At 29.9% G+C, this 19,495-nt stretch overlaps 3 protein-coding genes across 4 annotated transcripts in view; 1 reads left to right on the top strand and 2 right to left on the bottom strand.

Moving 5' to 3' along the window:
- Positions 1–25: 25 nt before the first annotated feature.
- LOC125064184 (SET domain-containing protein 4) lies at positions 26–1,624 on the bottom strand. The gene has a single exon (XM_047671106.1). The coding sequence runs from the start codon at positions 1,391–1,393 to the stop codon at positions 26–28; it is 1,368 nt and encodes a 455-aa protein (XP_047527062.1). The 5' UTR covers positions 1,394–1,624.
- An 832-nt stretch (positions 1,625–2,456) lies between these two features.
- On the top strand, positions 2,457–5,639 carry LOC125064189 (mitotic spindle assembly checkpoint protein MAD2A). Its single transcript, XM_047671114.1, has 3 exons — positions 2,457–2,659; positions 2,833–2,979; positions 3,212–5,639. Exons 1-3 carry the CDS (start codon positions 2,590–2,592, stop codon positions 3,616–3,618), a joined length of 624 nt encoding a protein of 207 aa, XP_047527070.1. The 5' UTR covers positions 2,457–2,589; the 3' UTR covers positions 3,619–5,639.
- A 3,204-nt stretch (positions 5,640–8,843) lies between these two features.
- The window catches only part of LOC125064333 (protein vein), a 65,832-nt gene continuing 55,180 nt past the window's right edge, over positions 8,844–19,495 (bottom strand). For both annotated transcript variants that reach the window (XM_047671314.1, XM_047671313.1), the window contains 4 exons: positions 13,128–13,296; positions 11,831–11,976; positions 10,806–10,902; positions 8,844–10,695 (listed from right to left, as the gene is read on the bottom strand). In XM_047671314.1, coding sequence (XP_047527270.1) covers positions 10,581–10,695; positions 10,806–10,902; positions 11,831–11,976; positions 13,128–13,296 — 527 coding nt within the window. In that variant the 3' untranslated portion in view covers positions 8,844–10,580. The remainder of the gene's footprint in view (positions 10,696–10,805; positions 10,903–11,830; positions 11,977–13,127; positions 13,297–19,495) is intronic.

The following is a 19,495-nucleotide window of genomic DNA, read 5'->3' as shown; positions in this document are numbered from 1 at the left end:
AACGAAACTGATTCTAAGAAATATACTAACATTTAATAAACTTCTCTAATATTTTAACATACTGACACATAAGATTTGTACAATTTTCTAAAGTAAAACACTTACTAAAATTGCTTAATTTACTAAGAGCAGCTTGAATATTTACAAGTCTATCATTGACCATTGGCTTTATAAATTCTATTAGGACTCTATCATTAGAACAAATAGCAGCGGAATATATTAATCTACTTATATCTACATTTTTGTCATAGTAATATTTAATGACCATTAATAGACCATAAAAATTAAAACTTAGGCCTCTTAAATCAATATACAAATCCTTATTCAGTCCGTGGTTATTGATAAATGCTAATTGATCATTAGAAAGTTTTATACCTACTGCATTCAAAAATATATTAATTTTATCAAATTGAAACGATACAAAATCTATATCATTTGAAGGTAAATAAAATCCATACTCTGTGATCAATTTTAAGTTATGACTGTCTCCATAACATATAAAAACTTGTGTATATGGATCAAAATTATTTTTTGTGTATATAGAAAATCTTACATCAGAAAATATACTCTCATCTATTTTAGTAACGGGAATTACACCTACTTCTTTATTTATCATGAGTTTTGTTTCGTTTCTCGCACTTGGACTATGGTTTATCATATCTAAATAAGGACATAAAGATATTTTAGTATTATCATTAATCAGAGATAAAATGGAATTATTAATATTTTGTAAGTCAATCACTTTTGTTAAGTCCATATAGACACATCTTGTATTAACAGTAAAATAGGCCCATTCATAATGGGATATTGAATAATAAGATTTAAACTTTTGAAGAGTATTACATAAGGTATTTTTTAAAATTTCATCAAAAATATGAAATGAATGTTCAATTATATTTGTTTGCTTAGTAATCACATCTAATATTTCATCATCAATATGTTTTTTTATCTCTATTGGCAAAAAATATGGTACTGTATACACTTTTGGCAAACTCTCCAAATAAATGTACCATTTACATTCATTTCCTTGAGATTTTAAGTATACTAGATAAAATGCCATAAGCGATTGAAATGACACTTTGTAATTGTATTTTAGTAAACAAGGAATTTTGTTTTCTAAAAAAATACTACAAAATACAACATCCATTAATAAGCTAGTTACGTTAATAGTTAAATTAAGCGGCAGGTTCATTAGCTCTTCTCCCGCCATTATTTTCTTTTTGGTTAGAACTCCCCGACCGGTGTCACTGAAAACGGCCAATACAAGTTTCTTATTGTAGCGAACTCCATTTTGCTTTAGCCAAGAATTCAATAATATTAAATCCTTTTCGTTATTGCAAGAGTAAAAGTTGAGCAAATTCTTGTGGCGCCTCTTTCTTTGTGTTCTTCCCATCTTGTTTTTATTAGAAGACGGCTTTAATTTTATTTTAATTGACTTCTACTTGTTTTCGTAATTACTGTTGATTCAGTCATTGTTAAACAATGAGCATAAAACGCAGTTACAGATATTATTTTCCATTTTAATTTGATTTATGCCTTGCAGGTGTAAAAATCCAAAACATTAATGAAGAAGTCTTATTCTATTAGTAATTAATTTTAAAAACATTTAGGAAATATAATTCAACTGACAGTGACAATAACAACCATGGCATTTGACATGTGGCTGTTAATCAATATTCAATAATAGATGATAAATGCTAATATTAAATTATTAAGTCACATGTACATTTTAAGCAAAAGTAAAACCAATTAATAAGTAAATTAAACGATAAAAGACATTGCAGATTCAAAAATTTTCGGCCTATTAAAAACATATTGGGTTATACCTTACGGAAAGGACATAACATAAATTTGTCTTACTCTTAAATTATGCCCGTCTAACTTTTATTGCTCTCATAATGAGAGTTAGGAATAGAAATTGAGCATTATAATAATTTGTTCTGCACAGGTAGCTCGATCTTCATGATACCCTTAAACAATGGTATCGTATTATATTTTCTTCTTTACATGAATATGCTCAATAAACCGTTTTCAAAATAAAAATGTACAAATTTATTAACTTAGTGTTACGGCTTTACGCAAACCTGTCTGATTAGGTACGACATCCACCATCATATTCACAGTACATACACAGTACAGTACGTATGTCTATAAGCAGTAGTGATCATTTACCATCGGCTAGCCCATTCGTTGGATTTCGTGTATCAAATAAAAAAACGACTTTTGAAAATGTTAATTTTAGACATTAATCAAAGTGTGTATTTTTCAGCTACAAATCCGTTGTGATCTACCGAGTTTCTTCTATTACTTTACTATTAGTATAATGGTCCTTTGAATTAATTTTTAGCTCCTGCAGCGCCATCTAAATTTCATACAATTTTAGGGACATTTTTTTATACACCAAGATATATCTCCTTACACTCTATTTAAAGTTTTAACAGCTAACCTAACTAAACTGTCAGTAGTGTCAGTTCAAAAGTTAACGGCTTTGTTTAGTTTTCGAAGCTTAATATTCAACTGTTTTTTTGTTTATTTAATTGAACTTGGTGTTCTAAATTTGAGTTATTATATAATCATTTGTTTAAAATTATGTCTCAACAGCAGACGAAAAATTGTATAACGCTTCGGGGTTCAGCACAAATATTGTGTGAATATTTAAGTACGTTAAGTTATACATTATTTGAACAATAACTGAACTTCTGCATCAACAGTCTGTGTAATTTATAATTTGTAATATAATTAACCCATAATTATTGTAGTGTACACAGATCTATAATAAAATATCTATTACATATGAACATTACATTTAAAGAAGGCTCTTTATTTTTACAGATTATGCCATAAATTCAGTACTATTTCAACGAGGTTTATATCCACCGGAAACGTTTAAGGCGGCTCAACAATACGGAATTACTTTACTCCTTTCTGAAGATCCACAAATCAAGAATTTTCTTACAAATCTATTAACTCAAAGTGAAGGTAAATTCATTATTTCAATATTACGTATATTAGCAACCATTATTAATTGTGCTACCTATAGATTATTTATTGTATTTTTTTTTTCTCTAAAGTTATATTACACAAATTATGTACTGTTTAAATGCCACTGTCACATAACTTAATGTTTAACTTAATATACACAAAAGAAAGTTATTTTATAGGTATTTATTGTTTTCGAAAATAGTAAACAATGAATTTTTATTGCTTACAGAATGGATATTAAACAAAAAAGTAAGTAAACTCTCTCTAGTAATATTAAATGTAGCCAATAAAGAAATTTTGGAATGTTGGGATTTCAACGTCCAATATGAAGAAGGTGATGTAGCATTATCTAAGGAAAAAAATGAGACCGTCGGTAGTAAAGATTTGAAGAAAATACAACAGGAAATAAGAGATGTTATGTTGCAAGTTGCGGCCACAATATCATATTTACCTTTCCTAGATTGTAGATGTTCATTTGATGTTCTAGTACATGCTAAGACGGACTGTGACATACCAGAGAAATGGGCAGAAGCCGAGCCTGTTGCTATAGTTAATGCTCAAAATGTACAATTAAAAACATTTTCAACGAGTCTACATAAAATGGAAACAGTAGTTAGTTATAAACTTGTTGATTAGAATGTAGTCTGTGTAATATAGTCCATAAGGTTTTGTAATTTTATTTAGTAGTTTTTTTAAATAAGCGTTTATAATAATAATCAAAAATTTTAACATTTGATTAAAATAATTTAAATAAATTTCGCAGGCAGTATAAATATAATAATGATATATATCTTAATATATATTTATGATGTATAAGGACTTCTACTTGTAACCCCTCTTGATACTCAAGGTGCGAATTATGTTATGAATTCCAAAGTATTGCCACATAATCTGTAGTGGCTACCACAGAGCTCCAGGTAAAAATATATGTAGGTTCTAGACATTATATGTCAGATTCTTAATGAATGTAAAATAAGTTTATGAAAATTAGAAAAGGAACTTTACAAAACAGAAGTTATTTATTTCATGTTCTGATGTTTGGATGGATAGATATATGAGACTCTAATCACGGCAGTACAGTCCAGATTATAGTATGGAATAAAACATAGGTTACTTTTTACCCCCTAATAATGGCAACTCCAAAACCTTGCTCACATCCAGGCCGAAACTAGTATAATTTTCTATGTATAATTCGAATCTAAATTATACACTTATTCAATATGCTTAATTATGTGGATATGTAGCATAATTCGCCCTTTGAGCGCGACGAATGTAATAAATTAACAAATAGTCCAATTTGGAAACAGCTCATTATAATATATATTTTTGAACATTGTAGTAATTTTGTTCTATAAGTTTATCTTTTGATTTTCATTTTATACATCCTATTTTAACTTTTAGACCGTTTTGTTTTGAAATAAAGATTGTAATTGTTTGGTAAGTTTTAAGGGTAAATGTTACAATGTTTAACATGTAGCTAGCATTCTTGTAGTAGTTTGTATTCAGTAAACTAGGATGGTTCATTGAAAATATTGCTAATTTCTGTAGATACATCTGTAAATACTTAATATTTTATAAAAAAATGTCGAAAGTAATTGTAATTGCATACATTTTTCACAATCAAATGTTGCCAATTTTATAAATTTGGAGTTGAGGTATAGCTCGAAAGAGTTAATTATAGATAACATATTTAATCTGTGGTAAGTTTTTGTTTGTCTTTATCCATAACTGATGCAAGTCTAAATAGATTAGGCAAATACAAATTTCAATAAATCATTAAATTTAGCATGCTTTCGTCGACCAAAAATGTTTATCAGCTAATCTTACAGTAAATAATCAAGAACTATAGGTTTGATTAAAAAATAATCATTCTTTACAAAGATGTTTATTTTCTTGATTGGTTAATATTGGATTAAATAATTCGCTGTACGTTATAATATGCGCAGTTTCATATAATCTTATACATTATATTCCGTTTTTTACTACGATCATATACATGCACGTCAAGAGTCAAGACCCGTTTAAACGGGCAAAGATAAACGGTATGATCGCAGTTAAATTTTAGAACATAATGTATGACTGAAAAAGATGTCAATACATTCTCACCTTGTCTTTGTTTTTTGGAATGTATTTATGTTCAAACATTTTATAAAATGCGTTCAAATTATTTATCAGTTATCCTGTTGTATTAATTGTCCGTTCGTTTTAAGCACTTTATGTCTAGACGTTTTTGCAACGTAAAATTTGATATGGTTACCAATTTTATTTTTATTTGATATTTTCAGCATTTGAATGAATAAATACATCATGTTCTTAATTTTTATGCTTTAACAGTGTAGTTTGTATTCAAAACAATTATAGTTCACCAACTGTTGCAAAACCGAATGCTGATAAATGTAAGATCCTTCTTAAATTTATCAATATTCGAGTCGTTTCACCTCTCTCTGTTTGTGTAGTTTTTTTTTAATTTGAAACTTCTAGGGATGCTTTGTCGATGGTTTTAAATATAAACATAAGATTCTAGTTTAATTATTGTTCATGAACTGTGATAGTACAATAAGTGTAGCGATATCGATTTTGCAATTCATTTTGTAGAAGTTATTTTATCTAACTTAATTCTTAGTATCGATTGCAAATATAGTTTGATATAAAAACGTCTTATTATTTATTATTTACAAATTACTGACCCCTACTATATAATTATTAGATTATTAGTGACATTATTTCTAAGTAGGTCCTAATGACTATGTCCTTCAATTTCACACGGTTTCGAAGCGCTGCACTGCTATCTTGTAAGGACTCGCTTTGTATCTAACTCGTGAAATCTATTGTATTATGTAATAATTATAATAGACCGTTTTGCATTACACTGTTAGACATTTCACGATCGTTTTCGTTTTTGAGTGACAAGTAGGTATATCCTTACAGAAAAGCATTACCGAGTCTGATTAAAAAAAAATACAATTATATCTAAAAAAAACAATTTCAAAGTTTCTATAGTTGTTGTTACAACTGATACCTATTTAATGATTTCCGATATAACGACTATTTTTCCTTTACTAAATTTACTATTTAAAAATACTGTGCTGGGATGCCTCGTTGGTCTTGTAACTAGCTTATAAACTCTGTCACTCGCTAACGCGCACTTGATTTCAAACCGAAACAATCATGAGTGATTAGGTATTTTTGCCGAGAGATTATCAGTAGCAGCTCGTAGTTTGGAAGTTAGCAGTATTAGCGTTCTTTTGCCTCGCAAAAACGCAAGGTTTTAAGCCTGGATATATATATAGCCATACGTCCCATCAGATTATGAGAGGGGTATAATAAGCTCTGCGCAGTTGATATAGTGTCCGTTGAGGTTGACCACCTTGACAATAATACTAAAAACTTCCATGCTTGGGGGCGAAGATAAATGAGAAATAAAAATACAAGTAGCTAGAGGTAAGTAGATGCTACCCACTTTTTTGCTTAAAAGTGGAATCAAAATTTAATATCATTTTTCATTCATATTTATTATAACAAAGCACTTATGAAATAGCCTATAAGAGTACAATAAATAATGTTTTTTCAGAAAATAATACTGTACAAAAATTGTTAATACAACTTAACATTTTAGTAATGTGATAAGCCTTAACTATAAAGGAGGTCTTAATTTATTGTTTTCTTAATAAGCCTCTATAAAAATAAATTATGAAAAACCTACTCGTGGAAAATCGTATGTATAATTTAAAAAAAGAAATCTCAATTCTCTTGTGTAATGTACCAAAATGTTATTAAATATCTTAAATAAAGTACATCAAATAGAAAATAGTGATTAAGATCCTGTGCTAAACTGCCAAAGCGTTCGTTATAGACTTCGTTCAATAAGGGCCTAACTCCTACATAATATGTAGGTTACATTGCATTACATTGTTATTACGTATCATTGAAATATAAAGTGCGATAAAGTGTAAAGTAATATAATACATTCATTGTTTCTACATGTTGTAAAGGTCTCATTTTATAGAAATGTCCGTAATTTTTCACTATACCCACAATTTTAAGTTTATTTTCGTAGGAACAGATATATTTTTCAGATACTGATCAGTTATTATATAATTTTTTTTTACAATGACGGGAATATATCTGATTCAAATTTTTTTATTAAAAAATTGTATATTTATATATAGTTAGGAGATAATTTAAAAAGCCGATTATGTAATATTAATTCCTGTACATACGCAACTACAAACTAAAGTATATTTATATACAGACATCTATTAAAAGTTTATTTTTAATTAATTTGTATAAAGTTACAATCGAAGTCAAATTTATTCCAAAAAGAATGTCTCCTATTTTAATGAAATAATAATCGAAAATGTACTTAAACAGAATAACATATTATCAACTCACGTTTTATTTATACAAATTAATTTTAAATGAAATAAATGTACTGTCTTTTGTAATATTTCCATAAATAAAATAAATATATATTAAGCAGATCTCCCGTCTTCACGTAAAGGCCACGAATCAAGGCACTATCAGCCTAGTTATCTTTCATAGTGTTTTTCACACATTCCAAATTATTTTTTAAATTTATTTACCAAAGAGGTTTAACATGTATGTATTGAGTGTTTTAATTAATTTATTTTCAGCCTCAAAAAGTTGTATATATTAGCAAACAGTAATTACGATATTACAGTGTTGTGTCAATTAAAAAAAAAAAATCTAATTAAAACAAATTAAATTCACAAGATTCCATCTTAATATCTACACACACATGAATTACGGAATTTTGATACATAATATGTATCTGAAGCAGTATTTTGAAATCTACAGGCTCGATACTTATCGATATTTTGTTCGGGGAGAAATTACTATAAAAATGAAAACGAATATAAAATGACTTCTTGAGGCTTATTATACATATATATGGCGTATCAAAATCAAATCGTATTATTCGATATAACTCCAATTTTATAGATATACACAATAATTTTAAAATCGTATACATTTAACTTTTACTAATTTCTTTGAATATTAAGCTAAACATATTTTAAATGCGGGAATGCTTTACAGTATAACTACTATATTTTATCGACCAGTTCGTTCCCTTTCGTCGTTTCGCTTTCTGACATTTACCAAAGTCGCTCTCCTAAACCTGAAAATAATAAGAAAAATATTTTTGAAAATTAACTAAAATAACACCAACAAAAAATGTAATATGGCACCAGTATTCCAATTTGTAATTATTAAATATGTACATTTAACCAAAAACGGACTATAAAAGCCATTTTATTAAAAAGTTAAGATTCTAGTAGTCTTGTGTAGCTTTGTAAATGGTCAATGTATTTCAAATGTAAAACCACGATTGATTTTGAAATTTGACAATATACGCTTAAATATATATACGCTGTGGCATCATTAAAATAAAATGGCGCCAAATTTTAACCACTAAAATCTTATCCTTGTATTAGATTATGAAATGCATAGAAATAATATTTTTTCATGCATGGTTATTTGCTAGTTATCTCACAACAAATACTTAGTAAGTTTTATTGATTGCGAACCCATAGACAATCCAAGCATGCTTCCCAAAACATTAGTGAAAGTGATGAAGCATTAGTATATGATGTTAGAGAAATGAAAAAATGTAACTTCAACAAAAGAATAATGAAAAATTGGTTACATTTTTCCACGTGATGAAATGAGTGCGGTCAGCGAAGATTTAGGTGAATAACAAGAATAAAATTTTGAATAAAAATACATACCATTTTCCGTTTATTCCACAGTATTTTCAATTTCTAAGGATTAAGGAGAGTGCAAATGAAAAAAAAAAACAAAATAAATTATCGCCTCTCTGTTAATTCCAACACTCATTCTTTTATTGTGATTTTGGTATATTTATTACATTAAATAACACTGCGTCTTAGTATTTGTTGTGAGACTACAAATTAATTAGGAGAAATGACGTCAAAAACTGCAATAAATTATCATCTGTCGCAACTAGGCTTTGTTTTAAAATTTGATAGACTTTTCTAGAACAATATAACGTCACTTAACCTCAATGTAATGCCCTATAATCCTCAAACTGAATTAAAATAAATAGTCCCTTTTCTAGTTTAATTACATAATATAAATAATGAACTTAAACGAGAACTTTATACAAAAATGAATTATTTAACTATAAAAACCGTGTAATGAATAAATAGGTTCGGTCCCACATAGCGAGTTGATTTGACGTAAGTACATTTAATATCTGAAAGTTAACAGAAAAATACATTTCGCTATATCCACAACCATCCTTCCAACATTCCACACTCGTATTAAAATTATACATACATTTATTTATATAGTCCTATCTAGGGTTTATGTATTAAAACTGCTATTTGACTAGGTGGAGTATAACGATTTTCTGTGTAGTTTTTAAATGGCTCTACTTTTGTTTTTACTTCGCTATATTAAAAACATAAAATAAGTAAATAGTTTTTGATGAGGCCGATACGCTCTGAAAACTTTTTATCACGATAATATTAAGGCAATTATTTTGTTCATTGATATCTTGGCGTTATTTAATTTTTCGGATATTAATACTGTGACAAAAAGGTAACAAGTACGTAATCAACTGATTTACTAGACTATGGTTTCAGTTAAATTTCATATGATAAACGAGTGGATATTTTCTTCATTAAAGGGTAATTAAAAATCTTATCCTAATAGATATGTACAAAACTTGCAAGTCTCTTTATCAGAATAATATTACCTACTACAATGTGTTATCAAACCTTAGAGTTAATAACAATATAAAAATCGCAAAATTACAAATATGTGTAAAATATTTACAACTTTGAATATAGAACGAAACAGTTTTTTTTATTAATATAATGGGCTCATTAATTGTTTGCGAATTTTTCCCTTAATAAATAAAAAATCATTATAAAGGCTATTTCAATTGCCTTTTTTTATAGTGTTTAGTAATAATTTAGTATTTGTGCTAGTAAAAATACTTAAAAATATAATCTCACTGGGCCAGCTATTTATATACAACATTTAAAAATTTCTAATGTAATTTAAAGCTTTCGCTAAAAAGTTTATTAATCAGTGGCAAAAGAATGTTGAACGCATTAGTAATGGAACCTGCATGTCTTCTCGTCATAAGCGCGAGACACATGAGCTTCAAAAAAATAAAACAAAAATGGCCATGCAAACAGCTGGCCCTATTAACAAACGTTGCAACTTTAAAAACGCTCTAATATATTGAAGCATTTCGCTATTTTAGCTACAAAAATCTGTGGACTAAGAAAATATTATACTAATGCAATAAATAAAATTACTTTTTAATAGAATAGGAATAAACGTGACTGGAAATAATTGCGTGACAGGAATATATTCTAAGTCCAACAGTGAGCAGTCATAGACATATATCACGGAATGTACAATGCGTATACTATTTTCGGACCAAAAAGGAGTGAACCAATTAGTTGTCTAGGATCTCTCTTTCGCGCGGTTTTCTAACATTATTTACCTATCACATGCTATATGTCTATGACGCGGCGTGTCCGAACGGTGCTAAAATTTAAAATTGGAACGAGGTGGGTAATGCGCCGGCGCTACGCTGGCTAACAGTAGTAGGACGTTGAGAGGCCCAGTTTGCATGTGTAGGAATGATACATACTGCTCCTGTTCGACACGTCCTTGTTTTCGCACCGTTGCCCATTGAAGCCTTCCGGACACCTGGAAATAAGAAATAATTTATTATTTACAAACGAAAATTGCTTCAATTTTAACTAAAATAGGTGGTAATAACTATTTTCTAACTTCGTTGAAAATATATTTGTACTTACTTGCAAGCTTGTTCCTGAACAACTTCAAAAAATAAACAAGTGCCTCCGTTGAGACAGTAAGAGGCTGGATCGGGCATTGGACATGGGGCACCAGGTGCTGTAAATTAAATGTTAATAATGTACATACTATAATTTATTTTTATATAAGGCATGAAATAATATATAAATAATAATTTCGATATGTCTATTACATTGGAAAGCATTTAGGGTATTCAAGCCTTAAATATATATTTTATATCTTTTGTAAAACCTTGTTTAGTAAACACAAAACTATTTATACAATTCGCAGAGCAACTACTCTGCGAGGTTTTTTCGGATTTCAATATTACAACTCTGCCGTAAATCCTAGCGTGATAGTTATACCTTGCTCGAAAATTGGGACTACTATCTTAAAAAAAAAACTTTTGAAATCGGACGAACGGACAATCCTAGGTGTAAAATACTACACTTCATCGATTGTTGGTGTAAAGTTCCATAGACAAAAAAACGAATAATGCCGATATTTATTAGAATACTCATATAATGTATATTCATCATGGGTAACTCATTCTATCGGCCTTTATATGATTGTTTATTAACATTCTCGGAATATTCTGTGAACTGTTCCCGTATGTCAGTAAACTGAACCGGTATTTAGAGTCGGTAACAATAGCACATGATACCTTCTGGTTTCCAGTTACTACTAAAAGCTGTTAATCGACAGCTACTTTAGTTTTTTATAGTGTAAGAGGTTTTTTGCATAAACATTTTAATTAATTATTTTATTTAATGCTACCGAATAAATAATTTCTGGTCGTCTAAGTAATACAATGTGATATAAATAATCATAGTTAGAACATTTTATAAAATTTTATAATTTTTAAAATTTTAAATATAATATGTACAACATATTTCTCACGTCTATTAGAGATTAATCGTTCGATTAAAAACTAAATAAGTATTAAAAATTATAAGAACAAATAAATAATAAAATATTTGTATATATATGTACTTATAAGATATTGCGACTACTATATGTTGCTTACGTGTATCTGGAGCTGCTGTGACTTGTGGTAAGACGCTAACATTAGCACTTGCTATCGCTGGCGGTCCTACTGCGCCTTGGGCCCTACACTCGTACGTCGCGGCGTCATCACGACGCGCATGCCTTATCACTAGTACCGAGCGCCTCCTGAAACAGATTTATTTACATTAAACTAACTTTTTACGTACGATGATCCAAAATGTTTTATTAGATATTTCCACTACTACTGCAAAAATATTTGGAGAAACTAGTTAAAATATAATTTCATATTGATTTTCAAATCGAAACATAGAAGTTAATAAGTAATCGTTACTTCATTCTCATCAATTATCATCAAACAAACAAAGTCTGTTATTTGTTTCTGTTAAATCACCAATCAGAAGTCAGACATCTGGTGATGTTGTTTAATACGTAACGCTTCATCAGCAAACGACCCGTGAAATAGCTGTTCGTATCACTTCATTACAATTATCCCATACAATTATCATTTCGCTCTACCCCTTTATGAATAAGGACCATTTTGTCTCCAGAAAGATCTATATCACCTTAGGTCAATGACAGTCTGTGTCTGCTATTAATGCAACGTAATATGTTTGCTGTAATTGACCGTTGCACATTCCTAATATAAGCACCACATGAACATTGTCTCATTGTTGGTATTGCACCACGACAATTTCTTTTTAGATCAAGATCAGCGGCTTATTATAGACAAATGAATTAGGTCGTTACAATAGATATGACGGAATTTTGTGCAGTTTTTCCTAGAAAACAGCTTGCTCTAGATTATTTTATGAATTTTAAAAAATAAAACGTGATTCAGTTTCAGATGAGTAAACATTTTTAGATTTAAATTCGGTAATATTGGTAAATTAACAGGATAAAGATGTTTATAGTAAAGTGGAAAATTTCTGGTATGAATAATTGGAAGGCATGCTTAAAGTTCTAGTACTTTTTAACTGCACAACATTATACATATACATATTATAAAATATAAATTTAATTTTTCTTTATGAAAGCGGATATTATAAGAGCTTTCGAATTAATATATTATCAATAAAGTGAATGTCTACCGCGGTAAGTATAAGATTTACTAATATCAGACTTCAAATTTAATTATATTTTCTAGATATTTTTAACGTCATCAATCTTTTTTTTGCATCCCGCTTCATTAATACATTCTGATAGTACATTACCTGAATAGAATTTCATTAATTTTGGATATGGATTGACTAAAACGGTACTAGGACATCAATGTAATCTATCGACTTTAACACAATCGAATTGAGTTAGTTGAGTACCTGTAATTTTGCACCCGGAATCTTCTTAAAGCGATATCGGCAACGGGCTTGCCATCCTTGTACCAAGATATATGTGGCGGTGGACGGGCGCTTGCTCGACACTCGAGCCTCACCCGTTTTCCCTGCATTGCCAGCACCGACTGCATTGGTTCTATTCTTGCTGGACTACCTGTTAAGAGAGAATTTTGTCTTAGTTTAAAAAATACAATTATTAATTAATTATAACTTTACGGCAGATATGTCAAGAATTTTGTTCTTGATTTATTTCTATTTAGATCAAGGACGATGCGTATCAAGACTTATAGCATATTTAAGTAAGACAGTGGCACGGGCGTTCCTGCTTCAATTTATTGAAAAGTGTTGTTTTTCGCAGTAGTGATCCCACTACTTTGTCTTTATTTCATTAACATCAGCGTTTTAGGTGCTTTGTATATTTAGCCTTGTAAATTAGTTAGACTTAAGTGTCACGTTTTATACGATAATTTATCCGAGTTCTCAGAAAACATTTCACAAGAAAAAGTTCGTTTATTTATCACTTTCAGTGTGTACCCATTGTTTACCTTCACTTGCCAAAACCAAAATGCCGTCACTAAATCTAAAGAAAATATACTACCGTGCGTAGTACGAGAAAATTTCCACTTTCGTTTCTCACCTCGCACTTAAAACGAGTCGCCTTCAAAAGTCCCGAACTAAAAATAATTCCCTGTCATTAGGCCAATGGCCTTATTATTTCATCTGACGAGTAACATATGTAAGAACCGAAATAACCTGTATTATCTAAGCAGGAGTCATTGGACAGGCCATCCTGGGTGACAAAAATTTGGCTTCGTTTCAGTGTATGATAATGAAGAAAATTAACAGGTTTTAATTAATCGAAAATATATTGAAAATTAAATAGTCCTTAGATTAATATTTTATTTTAAATGTGCCACTAATTTAAAGTTGAATTATTAACAGATAATTGATGTCTTTGCTTGTCAATATTTCATCATCATCATCAGCCCGCATTCATCCACTGCTGGACATAGGCCTCTCCAAATGCGCGCCACTGTGGTCTTTCTTCGGCAATATTTACCCATATTAAATTAACCAACTTATAATTCCACTCAGCACTGACGGCAATAGTATTTTTTATTGAGTTATACATTTTAATTAGGAGAATAATGCTTTTAACGATTAAAATTTTATTAAATAATCTCAAACTTACGATATGGAATATAAATACACATTAAGAATAGTAAGCGAAATCTATTTTGGCCATCATTTGTTTTATTAGACTAGTTAAAAAAGGCAATAATTTCAATATTTTAATTAATATTAAAGTATATTCAGAACGTTTACTTTTAAATTATTTTTTAATAATTTACCAAATGAATGACTATTTTATATGGAATTCACGAAGCTTTTGTTATTGGAATGATATTTCCCACGCATTTCAATTCATGAAAAGTTCGCTAACTCATAGATTACGCCCACATAAAGAGAGTTAAAGGTCAAAATAGTTAGTTCAATGCCAATTATATGACGTAAGCCCATTGAGGCTGTACTACGATACGTCCATTCATAACTACCTCTAAAACAGAATTTCTTCCCTTGCCAATACTATCGCCTACGTATGAAGTAGATAAAAATATGAATGAAATTCCGTAATCGTTTTGGTATACGAAATACTGAGGCGTTGAAAGTTTGCGTGTTTTATGAGCTCCGGAAACAACGTATACAAATAATAATATAAAGTATTTCAGGTAAGAAGTTTCTTAATTCTTCATATTTAAATAGCAACATGAGGACACAGGCTAAATAATAAAAAATGATGTATTGTAGGACAAAAATCGAGATCTTAAACATGCAAAATATCCCTGTAGAATCATTTTGACTAAAATAAATAATGCCAGAAAATTAAGCTTATTAGTCAATCGAAGTTGACATTTTCATTTGTAACATTTAAGTAGTCCTTCATTACGCATGGGCGATCTGTTTCATCATGCGGTGAAAAATTTACTCACAATTTTTGGAAGCCAATTATCTCGCAGTTGTCATCAGGCAACTCGTCACGCCATTATAAATAGATGCTACATCCTGAGCGGAAACCAAATTGGTACGAGCAGGTAACCTGGACGACGTCCAAGATCATTCGTAACACGATTAAGGACTGGCGACTGTCATTCAGAGATTCGATATTTTCGGTGAAGTTTTAGAATAATTGCCGTGAGTACGTTCACTAATTACGTACTTCAATTTATGTGGCGACGAACTCTTGGTAATGTATGATGTCATTTGAACTGACATACACATAAACTTTGTTTTCGTACATAATAAAATAAAATTAAACTTGATTTTAACGACTGTCTAGCTATAATTACACAAGTGTTGGATGGTCAAGGAAACTTTATCCTGTATTTATTGGATGTTCTGACAAATGTGTATCCCCCAATCTGAATTGAAGCAGCACATTAGATTAAGTTATAATCCTTCTCTCTAACTGTGGCACATACCCTCATTTTATAATGATTTTCAACAAACGTTTTTTTTCCTTTAATTAGATTTTGTACTACAAAGCAGTATTATGTGTTTGTCGTAACTGACTTCAAAGTCGGAATAAATAGTCGCTTTAAATATAAAAAGGTGATTATTATTTTCAAGCAAAAACTTAGTATAATATTTTAATTTTTATTAATTATATTTTCCTACGTTTTCATGCTACTCGCCCAAATAACATTTACACCAGACATAATCTTTATAGTTATGCAAATGATAGCGATAAAATTTACTCGAAATAACTTAATGTTTTTAAAGCAGTCAATGGATCTTGATTGCGCAATTTTAGTAATATCAACATTTGTTTTTACCCCATCTTCATAGAATATTTAAGAGATATGTCCCAATATAAATTTGACGTTAAATGTTAAAGAATCATATTTTTTAATATAAAATGTAATTTAACTTTACTCATCTTGTTCACGTCGGTTTCTAACATCACGTGCAGAATTATAAATTACAATTAAATATAAATCTACTACCAGTTCGATATTTAGGTTTTAACGAAAATAACGGATAAGAAGTCAGTATTTACTATTTTATACATATTTGCTATAGTGCGAGAATATGTTTTTATTCAAAATTAAAAATCTACGGAAATTTATAATAAACTCGAATACATTTTCATTGGATATTTTGCGGAATCCCTTAAGTATACAAAACCATATCATAGAAACTAAAACACGAGAATTTTATTCCACATTCCAGTAACCTTAAGAATTCAAAATCAGATCAATTATGTCTACGACCTCATTGGAGTATTTAAATTGCCAATGTATTTTATAGACACTAGTCAGAAATTACTTTATTGGAAATTATTCTAACGCCAAAGTTCAGGACAGACGAGGAAATAGGCCTTCTGATTTTGTCACGTAGACTCGTACTAAATGTGTGTCACTGCAAAAAGTATATTGAAAAACTCATTTCTTCACTATTCTTTTGTCGTCGATGCGCCAACCAATCGATTTAAGATCTAAATACACTTGTTCTCGTAATTACATAATAACACTGACTCAGTCACCCTTCAAACCGGACACAGCAACAGAGTATTGATATTTGGCTGTTGGTTAATCGAGTTTGAGTTGTTCGAGAATTGGGTACCACCCACCCATTAGACAGACCTACAAAAAGTACTATCTACAATCTCTTAATATTTAGAATTTTCAATAACGAATAATTTGAAAACTCCACATGTACATGTAAGATGTATTATATCTTATCGATAGGCGAAAAATAGATGATTATAAAACATAAAGGGTAATCGTGGTTCAAAACGTAGATGGCGCTAGTGAGTCGAAATATAAATATCCCAGTAGCAATTAAAGACAGACGGTCGGGAGGATTGAAAATAAACTAACGTTACTCGCTTCGTTTGAACATTTGTTGCTATAAGAAGTGTCTATTGTTTACGATCTTTAAATGAAAATAAATTGTATCATATAAGTGGATTTCTTTTTAGATCTTTTATGTAATCTGTCTGTAATGCTCTCTTAGCATAGACAAAACCATATGAATGTATGATTACCAAGACCGCTAAAGTTTATTTTCAAGTGTTACATTGAAATGTCAAGATTATCTGAACTTATTTTAATAAGTTTGTTGATGGTCTTGAATGTTACTATATTAGAAATTTCATATTGAATACAGACGGAAAAAAAAGTTTTCCGATTAGGTAAAATTATGACCTTATTAAATATGTAGACAATACAAGAACTAGACTTCAACAAGCCATTTTGTTTAAATAAAAAATATCTTCACAGCCAATTATTTTGGTGCTATTTAAAATTCTTGTATTATATTGTTCATATATAATACATTATACGATCTTCCTATTATTACATAAATCCCCTAATTTATTATCCTACGAATGATGATTCAGAGAATGTTGTAAGCAATGTATTTTACTAAACGAGTGCAGGTGAATTTCCTTATGTTTTCTTTCGCTACGATTCAACCTCAGCTAAATAATTTATTAATATCTTGGATTCCATATTAGTAATAAACTTTGCAAAAAGTTAATAAACTATAGTCAATATTAAAAATAGTCATTTTTGATCTGAAAACTTAAAACATTCGAATTAGCTGCAAGTTCTTATTAAATCACAATACACTGACTAATAAATCAAAGAAATCATTCCCAAAACCATAATAAAGACAGTCGATCCGAAATCGCGGATCGCGTACAAAGACCGATTAAAAGCCGTACGCCGGTCGAGGCTGAGCGCTATACCAGTTTGTTTACGCTACGTAGTAGCGGGTCGCGGGGGTAGGGGGGAATTCTACTACTACGCCCGATGGTTTCGTTTTTTTACCGCATTCGGGTTACCTTTTGATTCGCTCACTTTTTTCGTTATCGCCCAGTTTGGTGCTGGCGACTCCATAAACAGTTATACTTGAGAGGCAACCCCGCTGAATTGTTTTTAAACGACGTTGGCTGCGCGGTGTGCGTGCACAGACGTGTATAATGCGTTCGGGGAAATCAGGTGCGGTTTACTTAATCCGATATTTGTGTCTGTATTGATACACAATTTTGGGATAACTTTTAGGGTACTGTATTTGGGAACCCTTATAGGTACCTTTCTTTGTGCAACATAATTTTCTCTAATCAAGTATAAATCTAACAAAGAATAAAGATGTGATGTGTGTCATCCACTCGAGATTGCATTTTTTTTATCAAAAACATTACACCAGTTTATTTTGTAATTTATCAAATTAAGTCTTTTGAAGATCCATCTCGTAATTTTCTCACATATTATATTCATTTTAATAATTTGTCTCTATTTCAAAACTTTATGTTATTTTGTAGAAAATGTAAAAAATTGAATGACTCTTTTATACCTATACTCTGTTTACCATTACACACGGTTATAATTGTCGCAACAGTTTTTATAATATTTAATTACGTCCATAGTAAACGTAATTTTTAATTTTATTCGATAAGAAATGGAATATTTCTAAGATTTCCATTATATTATAATGTAATTATAAAATGAAACAAATTCATAAAGCGAGTCTACGAGTTTGAAGTCTACAGAACTACATAACAATATTTAATCAATCTAAAAGGAATTCGATTTTGAATTTCGCCGCACGTTAATCATGCGAGCGGTCTGCAGTCGGCAAAATCAATACGATCTTTTGTTCGTCCCCACATGGCTCGCTACGATAAGCGCATCGCAATATCCCATTCCGTCTGAAGACAGTAAAAGTAACCATTTATTTGTTTTTCTCTTTTCTGTTATGTCTAAATTCAGACTTTCCTTATTCCACGTAGTCATGACGATAAAAACGTTCAAGTTTGCAGGATTAACTCAACGTTGCAAATATTCATGAAAATTTTAGATTGATTTCACGTTTAGGTACAGTTACAAAATAAATTTCATTAAAATGCTATTTAGGTGACATTGTAGATGTATTTCTTTAATTTTTAGACAATTACTTATGTAAAAATAATGATTGAAAGTTTCTACCTTGACATAAATGTTAGCCACCCCGTTTTTCAAAAAATTTACCCAAATTATTTATGAATTATATTCTTGACGTAAGCGTCAAGAAATATTCGAGTATACAGTTGAATTTAATGAGTAGGTATATTACCAATAATAACTTATTTTCCGTTTGCAATTATTGTTACTACTTAAGTGCAATAAAGCTTCTAAGTTTTTCATTAAATTAAAAACATATTTAAACTGCTTTTGCATGTAAATGTGAATTCTTCGCATGGTCATGCGAATTCAAAGAGACAATTATGACCTATCAAATTTAGTATGAAACGTGAAACATTCAATGTTAACTACTCGCTTCGGGCTGTGTTTAAATATTTATAGGCC

Source organism: Vanessa atalanta, chromosome 5 (genome assembly GCF_905147765.1).
Source record: "Vanessa atalanta chromosome 5, ilVanAtal1.2, whole genome shotgun sequence".
Taxonomy (NCBI): domain Eukaryota; kingdom Metazoa; phylum Arthropoda; class Insecta; order Lepidoptera; family Nymphalidae; genus Vanessa; species Vanessa atalanta.
The sequence above is the reverse complement of the archived record's forward strand: the minus strand, read 5'-3'. Positions and strand labels throughout refer to the sequence as shown.

What these genes read in the sequence shown, in the direction of transcription:
- LOC125064184 (XM_047671106.1), bottom strand. Translation starts at nt 1,393, where the DNA reads ATGGGAAGAACACAAAGAAAGAGGCGCCACAAGAATTTGCTCAACTTT.
- LOC125064189 (XM_047671114.1), top strand. Translation starts at nt 2,590, where the DNA reads ATGTCTCAACAGCAGACGAAAAATTGTATAACGCTTCGGGGTTCAGCA. An exon ending in AATATTGTGTGAATATTTAA is followed by an intron (nt 2,660 to 2,832) that starts GTACGTTAAGTT and finishes TTATTTTTACAG; the next exon opens with ATTATGCCATAAATTCAGTA. An exon ending in TCTATTAACTCAAAGTGAAG is followed by an intron (nt 2,980 to 3,211) that starts GTAAATTCATTA and finishes TATTGCTTACAG; the next exon opens with AATGGATATTAAACAAAAAA.